The following is a 13,998-nucleotide window of genomic DNA, read 5'->3' as shown; positions in this document are numbered from 1 at the left end:
TATTGAAGCCTACACAAACTTGTATGTGAAAATCTTGGAGGGGTTTGCTGCCGCTTTCAACTTTTGGATGGACCAAAATGTCTTCGCTGATTTCATATTGAAATTTAAAACTAAAAATTCAAATTTAATACTTGAAAAATGTCCAAAAACTAACTAAAATACTATTGTGTGACGTTATTAATTCATATGTGATATGTTGGAGAATAAATTTATATACTACAACTCGAGCGTACCGTAGTCTATAATATTACACGGAAGTGTGAGGATCATACTGAAAAATATGATAAATTCAACTAAAAAGTCAGAGGTACAATGCCGACTCTTTTGATTAATCTATGTTATGGCAGAATATGAGGTGCATACATGAAACCACGCGTCTATTATTACTTACTTAAATGTATCGCATCATTTACTAATGATCAACATAATTAACTACGTTTTATTGCTGATGAGAAGAAATGTCTCTTGGGGAGGGTTCTGAAAGTTGACATTTTAGTGCTGCTTCAATGGAGAGACAACACGTGAGCTTGACAATTTCCAATAAACAGTTCCCCCAATAGAAGCTTTCTGGAAGAATTATTTTTGGTCTCAAGAGCATAATGTTCAAGCCAAGCCAAGGCAATTAACCTTTTTTTTTTTTTTTTTTTTGGGTGTATTAGGTTATGTTTAAGCCAATTCTATATAAGTTTCAACCACAAGTGGGTCTTTTTTTTTCTCTTTTAAAGTTTGTGGAATATTCATATCTCAAATCATGTAACTTTGAATGCTACATAACATTTCTATAATATAAAAACAAAAAAGCAGAAATTACTTTTGTTTTAAAAAATCTTTTCTATTAAGAGGATAATAACATACTAAACTCATATATAATACACGAATGTTAGTACTCGAACCCAGAACCTCTTTTGAGGAGCAATTACTCCTACACTAGTGGGTGGCCAAAATAAAAAGTCATAGTTAATCAACAACAAAATATGAACTTTTTAGGTGCACGGGCGGCAAAAGTTTTCTACTTTCCTCATCAAATTCCTTTACCATAAGTCTGATATTTTGGTCCTCCTTAGCTAGCTAGACCTAGACCCAAAAATTCTAATCCCATTCCCTTTCCTTTTGCAGGTAAGATTTCTCACAAGGAACTAAAAATACATGCTTTCAAACCATAGCAATGGCCCTTGAAGCAGATCCAAGACCTATAGGAATGAGTCAACCGTAATTATAACAAGTAAAAAAAAAAGAACATTTGACCTTGAGAAATCTGCATGATTATTTTTAGTTGATGAAATCTTTGAATAATAAATCAAAGATGGATGGATCGATCAACACCTAACAATAAAGAGGCAAATCTAAGAATTCATCATCATGACTACAGAAACATGATGGAAGTTTAATAAGAGACTATGAACACAGAGAGGAGGTCAAGGCATGACTTTTTCCAGCTTGTACGGCATTCAGATTTGAGGTGAATTTATATATATATATATATATTTTTCAAACCTAACCCTATTATATATTTATATTATAATATGGGTATGGGTGGTAGCACAGATTTTCCGGGGGGTCCGCCCACATAGATTTTCACTTTCAAAGTTGTGTTCATTAGCAAAATATATTTAGATTATTGACAGCAGCACCGACTTTATTTTATTTTTCTGGGACAACACCATACATATACTGTATACATTAATGTGATGGTGATCGCAAGCATTGATGATGCCTAGACTTTACTTCTCACAATCTTGGCCGTTTAAATTTTGCATGGTGCAGCCACCTGCTCTCTGATAAATCATTCAATACTTCTCTCCTCTATCTCTCTCCTTGATGAATTCGACATCATTTTGTTTTTCTAATTTTTATTTTTATGTTTAGAAATCACTCACTTCTAAATAATGTAAGCTTATAAGTGAGCTAAGAGAGACAACCCTAGCTCTAGCCTCCTCTCTCCCAAAAAATATTATACAATCGTTTTTACTTTGAGGGGAGAGGAAGTCACCGTTCTTCCTCTCCTCTCCCCTTCTCTCTTCCCGCTTTTTCTCTTTTCTCTAATTTTCATAGATAAAAAGTTTTCCCTATTTGTCTTTATTTTTTTTGTAATGATTTTCCTCTACTTATCATAGATGGATGCGTCTTGACGTCGGATCTCTACCTGCGTTTCGGTGTCGGATCTCTATCACCATTTTTTTTGTTATCATGTTTGAAATAAGTCGCAGAGTTTTATTTATTTTGTTATGACTTGATTTTTTTCAAACTTTATATATTTTTGTTGTTATGATTTTGCACTCTTAGTGATGATGCCTATGTCAGAATTTCTTCGATCTTGTGTGATCATTAGTGGAGGAGCCCTAAATTATAAATGCAATTCCATAAATTTTCAACCAAAAAAGAAAGAAAAGAAATCACTCACTTCAGTTTATTGTCACCTATCATTTTCAGTGTATGCTTAGAGGCTAATTTATTAATTACCATCAAATGGACCACTGAATTTTATTATTATGTAATTAAGGCAAAACCCAACATATATATCCCCCTCGAGGTTTTGCCGTCAAAGAATTTGCTGAGCTGCATATAATGTTTTTTATATTATAAATTTATACAAAAGTAATAGAATTTGAACAAGATACAAGGGCCACACACCCACAAGATAATATATTGTCATCGATATTCATGTGAGTCGAACCTAAGACTCCTCCAACTAAATAGACACAAATTCCTAAACTAAAGTTTTGTTAGCAAGTGTATATTTTCACTTCTTTTTTTCCATTTGTTTACGAAAAGATGTCAAAAAAATCCGAATGCTTATGATTCCGGAGTACTCAATCAAACTATTCATGAAAACAATATAGTAACACACAAAAATATAAGCAATGCATCCGAAGTTGGATGAAATTATAATTTGAAGCAGGATAATATAACATGTTATAATTAATGGTGTTATCATGAAAACAATTAACAATCAATCATAATTTTTTTTTTCATAAACCTTCTAAACATAGTAACAAAACAATTGAAATCTATTTCCATCATCACATATCTCAGTCAGGCTCTCACCAACCAGCCAGAAACCTGACCACCGGTTTCACATCACATCCACCATCTCAAGAACTTTTCCCCAGTTCATATTGAAAACTATGAATGAAGTTGATGGAATTGAATAATTAGTGGAAACTTTGATATGAAATGAAGGATGAAGAAAAAAGTGATGATTTTGGCCTAATGAGCATCAAAAATTCCCAATGTGGCATCAAAACTTCGACGGCCCCTCCATTTATGCAACCCACTAAACTAACAACTTGATTGGAATTTCCCACCAACTTGATTGGAACAAATTAAGGTGATGGGTTCTTCTAATCCTAATTGCTAATCACGATGGACCAAAAATACACACACAAAAACTCAAGTAAGGAATGCATGTTGTCCAATTGTCCATGATTCTTTTCCTTAAATTTGAAATGTCACTGCACATAACCTACTAGTGTAGTGGTATGAAGTAATTAATTTCTCAATCAAAGTTTCGGGTTTGAGTTATAGCATTCATGTTGTGTGTATGAATTTAAATATTATCACCCATCTTATTTAGAAATGTCTTTAAAATAAAAAAAATAAAAAATAAATGTCACAAAAAAATAACGTGGGACTCACAAATGTTTGTGACCTTCAAACTCAACGATGTAATTAGGAGCATAAGCATAAAACAAAAGGAATTTCTTGACCAAAAAGAGGAAGAAGAAAAGGAGTGTTTATATGTTATTTTAAGTGAGGTTGGGTTTTTAAGGGGGTGGTGGGGGTGTGGCATCAAATCTATCACTGAGAAATATGGAAAAAGTCGAGATGTTGTTGTGTAATAAGGTTGGGTATGGCATCAAATCCAAGAGACTATAAAGGCATCTTTTACTAATTTTGTCTCAAAGTCAAATTCACTCGAGTGACTTTGTCCCTCCCCTATTAATTTTGTCTCAAAGTCAGAATCACTTCCAATATGAATGCCATAGAAGTCAGAATCACTTCCAATATGAATGCCATAGAGACCACCACAATGGGTCAAACCCACTTCCACCACCCTTTCTTTTTTCTTAAGTTTTTTTTAAAATTTTCGGGTTGCTAATACATGGATAATCTATTATGATATCATGTTAGAGTGTGAGCTTTCATCATTCGATGTGAGAAATTCTCAACACGTTATATTCGGTAGTTTTCCCTTTTGCCACATATTCGGTTTTAGTATTGGTCCAACCCATTTCATCAGAACGCATCGATTATATATATTTCTGTTTGGGCCTAGTTTTTATATATGCAGAGCTAAAGTCAAATTGGGCCAAAGCTATAGCCTGGGGTTTAATATCCGGGCCACTTGGAAAAAATCCACCAAATTTTCAAACTCACTCTTGGGTTCGAGCCCATGTTGCTTTTCAGATCCGAGTCCATAAGTAGTCCCTTTGGGTTTGGACCGTAAAAAGTGGAAATTTACTATAATAACCACAACAAATGAGCAGCCTGTACGGCCCATTTGGCTTGATTGAGATACTCGTTTCGTCAACAGTGTGGCTCAATGGGTCAACGCCTACACCGGTCTTGGAAGGGCTATTGTGTTTGGCTCGCTCACTCACCCCATGCCATTTTAAGCCGAGCTGAGCCAAGCCAAATTTGTCTATTCTGTGAAAGTAGTTCAACTACAAAACACACACATTAAAATCCACCAATCAATCTCCCGGCTGTCACGCATCCATCCAACTATCTCACATCAAACAAAATGAAATTTCAATCACAAAAATTCTTGGAAAATATTCTTAAGAAACAAATCAAAAAGTTGTAAGGTCATCTCCAACCCACAAGATCAAAACTTAAAATTTCACTTTTAGTCAAGAAAAACTCCTTCAATATGAGGCCATCTCCAACTCAATAGGCCAAATCCAAAAAATCCTAAATTTTAGCTCAATTTCTCTCTCAACCAAAGAAAAATAAGGAGCTAAAATTTGAAAATGCATGAATTGGAAATTTTATCTTTTGGTGGAGCTCACATGCAAGGAGGCCCCGCAGCTGCCGTGTTGCAAAAGATGTTGTGCCAAGTGTCGTGCATTGGTGTAACATTGTCTTTTTTTAAAATTCAAACAATTAATGGAAAAAAAAAATTCAACTGCTGACTTTTAAATCCAAAGGTCAAAATAATATTATAAATTAATCTAAATCATATCTAACCCCAAAACTCACTCCAAACATTATAAATACCCACCTATTTATCAAATAAAATTATATCCGTGGAATTTCAATTTTTTTAGGTTAAATTGTTCAAAAAAATTAAATTATAAGGTTATTTAAAAAATTAAATGAAGAAAAGTTATCCGTGATTTTTTTTTATACTTAAATCATTCTTAAATAATTTAATAAAGTTGCGGATTTAAAATTTGAGTCTGATGGGTTGAAGGTAAAAAGAGTTTGAGTTAAGACAAAACCCAAATAATTACTTTAAAATTTGGATTTACAACTAAATGGGTTTGAGGATGCATGAGTAGGGAGCAGTTGGAGGGGAAATGCAGCCGATTCTATGCGTATGACCTGATTGAAGTCCATCACCTACAATTTTTTTGGTCCGAAAAAAATTAATTTGTAGGCGCTGGGCTCCACTCAAGTCAAGTGCATCATGTGGGCTGCATTTCCCTCTCAGCCTAGCGCCTACAATTGTTGGCCACTCCAGTGGAAATTCGTGGGACGCGTGGCAGCTCCCTATAAAGGAGTCGTTGAGATCAAACAGCTCCCTTTGAATGGAGATTATTTTTTTGGGCTTCATATAGGAATGTTGAGAAATAGCTTTGGGGTTGCAATTTGTCTCTCTTCCTCAATGAAACATGAACCTGTGAAAATAGCTTCTGCCTCCCTAAACCCTAGCTTCTGCCTCCCTTAAGAAACAATCAAATGTTATGTTTTATCTCATTTTCTTTCTTGCCAATATAGATTCTTTTCTATACCTCAAATGTTATGTAATTTCAGGAGTTGGGTGTTGTCTGGGTTGAGTGTGACCGTTTTTGGGGTGGGGGAGGTTGGGATGGAGGTTGGGGAAGATGAGAGGGTCGGTGTTTTCTGGGTTTGGTTTGATGGTTTTTGTTTGTTTTTTTTACTTTTTTTAAAATATATTTGGTTTTAACATGTTTAATTAATTTAAAAATAAAGAAATTTTTTATTAATTTTTTTCCACATCAGCAAAAAAAGCCACAAGAGAAGGCTACATCATCATTTAACAAATTGACTAACGATCTAACTAACGAAGTGACAAATTTGTATGTTTTTCGTAAGTTCAGGTACCCACGTGCAAAAGTGGTATTGACTTAGAGACTAGTGGTATCAGATTTTAAAAGACATTGATATTGACTTACAGACTAATGGTCTCAAATTCGAGAACTCTGATGACACATTGAGATTGTGTGTAGTGTAGGGGCGAAATCAAAGTTCAATATTTAGGAGGCCCATAAGCTGAAACTTTTATCATTTTTCCTTATTATCTCATTCTGTATTAGCATAGACATCGTAGAGGGATGGAAACAAAAAAAAAAATTTGGGGGGGGAAGACGGACTTCTGTGTTGACTTAGGACCTGCGTACCAAATTGTCTCCTCCATACCTTCAAAAGGGACAAAAAAGATGCAATCACTTTTTCACTGAGAGAAAACAATGAGATGTTCTTGCTTTCTTATGGTAAACTAACATAATAACTTATGAGGAATGCAAACAAAAGAACTACTTAATGGTACGACGAGAAAGCAGACCCCTGCATGACTTAAAAGGTCATCAATCTCTTCAGCACCTTGCATCCAGTAGCTGAAATTTAACCCCAATTTAATTTGGGTGTTCATGCAACCTTTCTCCAGAAACAATCAACTCAAAACCGCGGGAAGGTTTTCACTTTACTGTCAGGCGATCACAGACGCCAAGTACGACAACGAAACACTAATTATTCCAGAATTTATTAATTTATTTAAAAATTATCTGCCTCATCATTCCCAGCAGATCAAAAGTTCAAAAAACCCAGCCAGGCATCTAATCATAGACACAGAAAAAAAAAATCAAAACTATCAGTCAACGGTCCAAAACCACCCCCAAAAAAGCATTCATCTTTCTCTCTGTTCCTGTTCAACTTCGATCGGAAACCAGAAACCCAGTTCTCGAATTTGGTTTTCTGTGACTTGGGTTTTGTTTTTTTGGATCGACCAGATGAGATTTCGAATTGGGTTGGGGTTCTTGGTGCTCCTCTCGCTTTGTTTCACAGTGAAATCCCAGTGCATCAGAAGCTGCGATTTGGCTTTGGCTTCTTACTTCGTATGGCCGGGCAGCAATCTCTCATTCATCGCCCGGGTTATGGAGACGAGCGCTTTGACCATCGGTAGCTACAACAAAGACGTGGTGCCCAACAGAGACAGTGTTCAAGTTGGTAGGATCAATATTCCTTTCTCATGTGAATGTGTAAATGGTAACTTTCTTGGCTACATGTTCGATTACGATGTCAATTCAGGGGACACGTACCACACGGTTGCGGAGACTTACTTTTCGAATTTGACGACGGTTGAGGCCATGGAATGGTTCAATAGCTATTCTCCAACTAATATACCCCATTCCCAATTAAACGTGTCTGTGAATTGTTCATGCGGGAATAGCGCGGTTTCTGAGGACTATGGTCTGTTTATCACGTACCCACTTCGGCCGGGGGAGACTTTGGCTTCGATTGCGCAGAATGTGCAGCTGGATGAGACTTTGTTGCAGAGGTATAACCCTGGTGTGAATTTTAGCCAAGGGAGTGGTTTCGTGTATATTCCAGGCAAAGGTACGAGTTTTTGTTCTCGATGAGAAAGGCTCTTGCTTGTGTTTTGAACTGTAGAGTTTTGATTCAGACATTTGATAGACGTTTAGGAATGCATGTGTGTGAATTTTATTACTAAATTAAGATGCCTCGACTCATATTGCAATGTTCATGAGTAGGGGGCATCTTAAATCGAAATACCGAAACTGTATCCTAACCGCACCGTATCGTCGATTTCATACCGCTTTTATTTGGTGCGATAGATATTCTGCATCGCATCTGCATCAATCGAGTATGGTATGGTAGCGATATCAAGATTTTGATACCGGTCAATACCGCATACCGTCAAATAGTACTCTATTAAAATATAAATTTTTTTTTCATTCTCTAGCTCTCTGTCTCTCGCTTGCCTTTCAATTTCTCAAACGCTTTTGTCATTTATGTTTGGATTGTGTTTGTATTTTTGTAAGCCATAAGGCATAAGTTTAACTCTTTTGGTTTGTAAGCCATAATGCATGAGTTTTAACCATTTGGATTTGATGAATATGTTGATGGATAAATATTGATTTGGTTGATTTGGATATTGAATATGTTGATTAGGATTTGGATATTGAATATGTTAATGGATATTGAATATTGAAAATGTTGATGGATATTGAATATATTGAATATTTGAATTTGTAACTTAGGCATCACTTATTTTGGTGTTGAATATTGAATTAGTTCATTTTTTAGTTGTATCATTTTGGTACCGAAATGGTACCGATACCGATTTACGACGATACTCAATTTTGGCAAACCATAATACCGCACTGCACTATACCGATTCAAATTTCCGATATCGGTATGTACGGGCTCAATACCGTATCGTGCCCACCCCTATTCATGAGTACAGCACTAACGCTGTTAACTCTAATTATTATTTTGTTTCTAAAAGTTTAAATGACTTTTTTATTATTATATAAAAATCAATAGAGGAAAAACCACAAACCTATCACCAGCCACCCATGACCCACCCCACTCACGGCAATCCCTTCCCTCCTTTAGGTTGATGCCATCAGAAGGAAAGGTTGCGTACAATTGATTAGAAAGGTCTCCTTTAGGAAGTGATAGCCAGAAATTTAGGAAAAAGGAAAATGTCAATTGCCAAACCGAAATCCAACAGGAAAAAATTTGGGGTGGACTTAAGAAATATAGTGTGATTTTTACAGAGTTTTTCAGGTTACCGGTACAAACCAGATAGTTTCTTTGTTTCCCACTTTGAATAATGTTTGGTACAGTGCTAGTTGGTATAATGCCTTTCCTGTGGATATGGACCAGGTCGGCATCTTGGCTGATGTGTTGAACTGGTCAAGATTACAATAAAACATTAACTGTCTAGTTGTAAGATAGTCATTAGTGACAAGGTTTTTAGCTTAATTATCATCCACTTTGTATCATTAATCCATTATCCATGATTCATTGATGCATGTGTCAAAATGCTAGTGAAAACATTGAGTTTTTTCAAGGTGGTCCGTGGCCCAAATGGTAATAAATACAGTGTCACGAATAGTTAATTGCATTACTCCAATTTCAATATAGTTTTGTAGAGGGCTTTCCCTCACATAAGTTCTTGTTTCTTTTTTATCTTGCAGATCCAAATGGAAGCTATCGGCCTCTGAAGTCAAGGTAGCTTCAACACCTCTACATGTTAACTGAAAATTGTTAATATTTCTGAGTTTGATCTTTCTATCCATTTTGCAGCTCAAAAGGTATGGTCTTCTCCAAAAATTGGTTTCATGTTCATATGCCAACGTGCAAGGGTTTGGTCAGAAAGCTCAATGCTACTTGGAGCTCATATTTTTCTTTTGTATAAATAGGACTAGCAGGTGGAGCCATTGCTGGCATAATCGTGGCAGTAATTGCTGGAGTTCTGTTGTTGGCTGGTGGTGCATGTTTTGGATTTTACCGAAAGAACTGGCGTTGTATGTTACCTACTCCTCTCCGTGTATATATTCTCTAGATATTTGTGAATGGAAGTGTCCTTCAAAGATCTTTTTGGCTTCATCAAGTATCTTTTTTAACTTTGACTCTTTGCAGAAACACCAGTTAGAGTAGCATTCATTTAGTCTTGTTAGTGGTTCATTTTTTGTTGAACAAATTGGAAACTTTTCTTTGTCTAATATCAATTCCACTGACCTATATCTACTACGTATTGTGCTACTTTGCTCGTGGAACTGAAAGTTCATTTTATTTTACTAGTTGTTGCCCTCATACGCTCCATGGTTTTGGCAGCAAATGGATATTGGACATGACTTGATTGATTTTTTCTTTTTGGGATTACCACAGATAAGCCTGAAGAATCAAGTGGTGCTGCTCGTGTCTTAACAGGCATTAAAGTGCACAAATCAGTAGAGTACTCATATGAAGAACTTGCCAGGGCTACTGATAACTTCAGTCTGGCTAATAAGATTGGACAAGGAGGTTTCGGAGCTGTTTACTATGCAGAGCTGAGAGGCGAGGTTTGTTTCCTTTAATATTTTCGAGTATCATACGTGGACTGTAAAAGAAAATTTTCTCAAGTTGGATGGTGTTTTTCTCATTTAGTTGGATGGAAATGGACGTAGGATAGAGGGAAGGGAAGGGAAACCTTTATTTATTTTTTGCCCAAATAAAACATTTCCGTCTGCAATGAAATGGAGAAAGTTTCCATGATTTCCATGGTTTGCTTTTTCTTCTCTCCTTTCTCCATGGTCAACCAAACACATAAAGGAAAAGTTTCCATGATTTCCATCCTTCCCCTCTCTCCTCTTTGCATTATTCAACCAAATGAAGCATTGATTTATTTTCTAGTCCAGCTGCATGAATTAGAATCTTATGGTGACTAGGACTATTATGTATTCCTTTTTCAAATTACCGAAGTATAAGGTCCACGACAAGAACTACTTCACAAAAGTCATAGCTGAATGAATAAAACTACTTTCTGTGACTATAATATACTCTGCTCTGAATTTTCTAGTCAAAGGGAATTTTTCAGTCATCCGCTCATCAAGCCAATCCTGCAAGTCAACCATCCACTGAATCTGCTGCTACATGATTGTTGCCTATTCAAACCCTCCAATCCCTCATGTAATTTTATTCGACAGCAATATGTATATTTACATTCCCTTTTTGGTACCCATGTAATTAGTAAGACTTGTATATATTGACGTCAATGTACAATGATAAAACCATTGTGCATTTCATCAATTCCTCTCTCTTCTCTTACTTTTCTAAATTATCATCTGTAGACCATGTTTTGTTTATGTTGTAAATTTTTATTTCACTCTCTCTTTGCAGAAAGCTGCAATCAAGAAGATGGATACGCAAGCATCAAAAGAATTTCTTGCCGAATTAAATGTTTTAACTCGTGTACATCATTCTAATCTGGTAATGACCTTATCTTTCCAAAAAATGACAATGTACATGAATCTTGCAAAATAATGACCAAGTAATTGATGTTTCCTTTTCATTAGCAATTTTAATCCACATAGTTGCTTAGCATATTTTTGAAAGAATTGCTGGAAATAACTTGAAGAAATTTCGTATGTGTCTATTTTTTATGTATTTAAAAAAGAATCTCCTATAATCCTTTTATTTCCAATCTCCCAACGTAAGTTGAATTTCACATCACATCATAACAACTTCAGTTTTTGGGACTAGTGGTTGAGACTAGGTAAACCAACAAACTCTTATCAGGTTGCAAGCATGTCCTAGTGGCTCAGGAATCAGAGGTTAAGTATATGATCAGAGATGTAAGTACTAGAAAGATAGTTGAACTAAGCAAAAGGATGTATTAAGATAAGTGTTTTAGTATATAAATTCTGCAATGCAATGTGTTTTGTTACTTATACCTAACTCTGATTTTGCATTTATAGAAATACTATTATGAATAAATTTAATGTTCTCTGACAAGAATTTTTACGAGTTAGTTATCCATTTAATCTAGTTGTGAGGTTATACTAGTACTACAGTACTTGTAGCCGTTGCATAACGGATCTCTAAAACGTGTGATTTATCTCTAATCTTCTACACAATCAATGTAGGTGCGCTTGATTGGTTATTGCGTTGAGGGCTCTCTTTTCCTAGTCTATGAATACATTGAGAATGGAAACTTAAGCCAACATCTGCGTGGTTCAGGTTAGGCTCTGCATGATGAGGATTGAAGTGCTTCTGTACGCAGGAGAATGGTAATAATACCCTTTTTTTTTCCAGGGAGAGACCCGCTACCGTGGTCTAATAGAGTGCAGATTGCCCTGGATTCAGCAAGAGGTCTTGAATACATTCATGAGCATACCGTTCCTGTTTATATCCACCGGGATATAAAATCAGCCAATATATTGATAGACAAGAATTTCCATGCCAAGGTTACTTTAGTGCCTCTATTTCCATTACGAACTTTTCAAAGCTTGTTCACATTGTTGCAATGAGATTTCCTCTTTTATTTCAGGTTGCAGATTTTGGATTAGCTAAACTGATTGAGGTTGGAAGTACATCACTCCCCACACGTCTTGTGGGAACATTTGGATACATGCCGCCGGAGTAAGATATTTTTTCTATTTTTCTGTCATATTATTTGCTACATCTCTAGCAAATTTTTAGCAAGAACAGACTGCCTTTGTTGCATTTTGGGGGAAACAAATCTGCTGGAAGGAGCCATTCTGATTCTTTTGCCTGCCATCATCCCCTGACCTGTAAGCCGATGGCTGAAGGGGCCTAGCCTAAACATTGTGCACTTTTATAGTAGACATATCTAAATTCACATAAATATCCAGAGTGATCCTCTGGGACTGAGTGCTACTTTGTCGATTGTCATTAGAGGTCTTTAGTTTGCCCCTGCCAGCTTTTGTCAGATACTGGTCTTTAGGTGCTGCGATATTTATTTATATCTGGGAATCCTGCTGGAATAGTAGGAAGGGTTCTGTTCTTCCTGCCCAATTCGTTTCCCTTACGAGTGGGTATTTTGATGTGTTTCCTATTTGATGTTATGCGGTAAGCTCATGCAGTAAACTCCTCTTAAGAGGAGCGAAAAGGAAAACTTAAGTTCTGCTATAGTCTGTGTAAATATGGGTTTTAACTCCTAACATGCTTGCGTACAGATATGCTCAATGTGGCGAAGTTTCTCCGAAAGTAGATGTTTATGCTTTCGGAGTTGTCATTTATGAATTGATCTCTGCCAAGGAAGCTGTTGTAAGGGCAGATAGTTCTGGCTCTGAATCAAGAGGCCTTGTTGGTTTGGTTAGTATTCTTGCTATCTCTTTAGCTCTTATCAAGTTTATGTTGGGTTTCTATCTGGCAATGCACGAAAGCACATTAGCATACTTTTTTTTGTAATTTTTCTTTTTACAGTTCGAGGAGGTCCTTAATCAACCCGATCCTAAAGAAGACCTCTGGAAATTGGTTGACCCTGGTCTTGGAGACAACTATCCTCTTGACTCAGTGCGCAAGGTGAAATAATTTCTCAGAAGAACAAAACATTATAATCTATCTCTAGATATTATATTAGTGTAAAAATAGTTATGGTGATTCTCTGGTGCAGATGGCTCAACTTGCCAAAGCATGTACGCATGAGAACAAAGAACAGCGTCCAAGTATGCAATCTATTGTGGTCGCCTTGATGACGCTCTCATCCTCAACTGAGGATTGGGATGTTGGATCCTTATATGAAAATCAAGCGCTCTCACCCTCAACTGCGGATTGGGATGTTGGATCCTTCTGTGAAAGAGAAAGTCAATCGTCAAGCGTCAATCTGATGTCGGGAAGTCAGAATCTACAAGTGCAATGTTGTGTTTAGCATTAGGAAGTTTCTTTTATTGTGAACATACCCAATATGAGATATTGATGTAGGATATGGGTGAAATGTGGATTTAGGTAGATTAGCAGAAGCAAAAACAATGAAAAAACAGAAAATAGATGGATAAAGATGCCTTGGCTTCACACCAAAATTCCAATCACTGGAAAATAAACTTTAACTCAATAACTCAAAAAAAAAAAAATCTCCATAATGAATTACATGTGAGGGGGTGTTTATAGCAAACTAAATAGTGTATGTGAGAAATCTCCTTCCCCCTTGTAGTGTAGTAGGGTATCATTTGTATATATATTTTTTTAAGTTACCTTAAAAACAGCAAGGTCCATAATTGTATGGCAATGTTAGTGAGAATTCTTTAATAAACGACAAGGACGAGAATGTCGTAGGAA

At 36.1% G+C, this 13,998-nt stretch overlaps 1 protein-coding gene across 1 annotated transcript; it reads left to right on the top strand.

Annotated features, from left to right (window-relative positions):
* The first annotated feature begins 6,678 nt into the window (after positions 1-6,678).
* On the top strand, positions 6,679-13,734 carry LOC103329319 (lysM domain receptor-like kinase 3). Its single transcript, XM_008231771.3, has 12 exons — positions 6,679-7,803; positions 9,414-9,447; positions 9,523-9,530; positions 9,639-9,743; positions 10,108-10,280; positions 11,098-11,187; positions 11,844-11,937; positions 12,013-12,164; positions 12,248-12,339; positions 12,897-13,035; positions 13,147-13,245; positions 13,337-13,734. Exons 1-12 carry the CDS (start codon positions 6,837-6,839, stop codon positions 13,589-13,591), a joined length of 2,208 nt encoding a protein of 735 aa, XP_008229993.2. The 5' UTR covers positions 6,679-6,836; the 3' UTR covers positions 13,592-13,734.
* Positions 13,735-13,998: the final 264 nt, after the last annotated feature.

The sequence above is a fragment of the Prunus mume genome, linkage group LG4 (genome assembly GCF_029339155.1).
Source record: "Prunus mume cultivar Tortuosa linkage group LG4, ASM2933915v1, whole genome shotgun sequence".
Classification (NCBI taxonomy): domain Eukaryota; kingdom Viridiplantae; phylum Streptophyta; class Magnoliopsida; order Rosales; family Rosaceae; genus Prunus; species Prunus mume.
The sequence above is the reverse complement of the archived record's forward strand: the minus strand, read 5'-3'. Positions and strand labels throughout refer to the sequence as shown.

Bases quoted from the DNA above. Each gene is read 5' to 3' on its own strand.
- LOC103329319 (XM_008231771.3), top strand. From the start codon at position 6,837: ATGCAACCTTTCTCCAGAAACAATCAACTCAAAACCGCGGGAAGGTTT. The intron at 10,281-11,097 runs GTTTGTTTCCTT...CTCTCTTTGCAG, and splicing joins ATGCAGAGCTGAGAGGCGAG to AAAGCTGCAATCAAGAAGAT. The intron at 13,036-13,146 runs GTTAGTATTCTT...TTCTTTTTACAG, and splicing joins CAAGAGGCCTTGTTGGTTTG to TTCGAGGAGGTCCTTAATCA.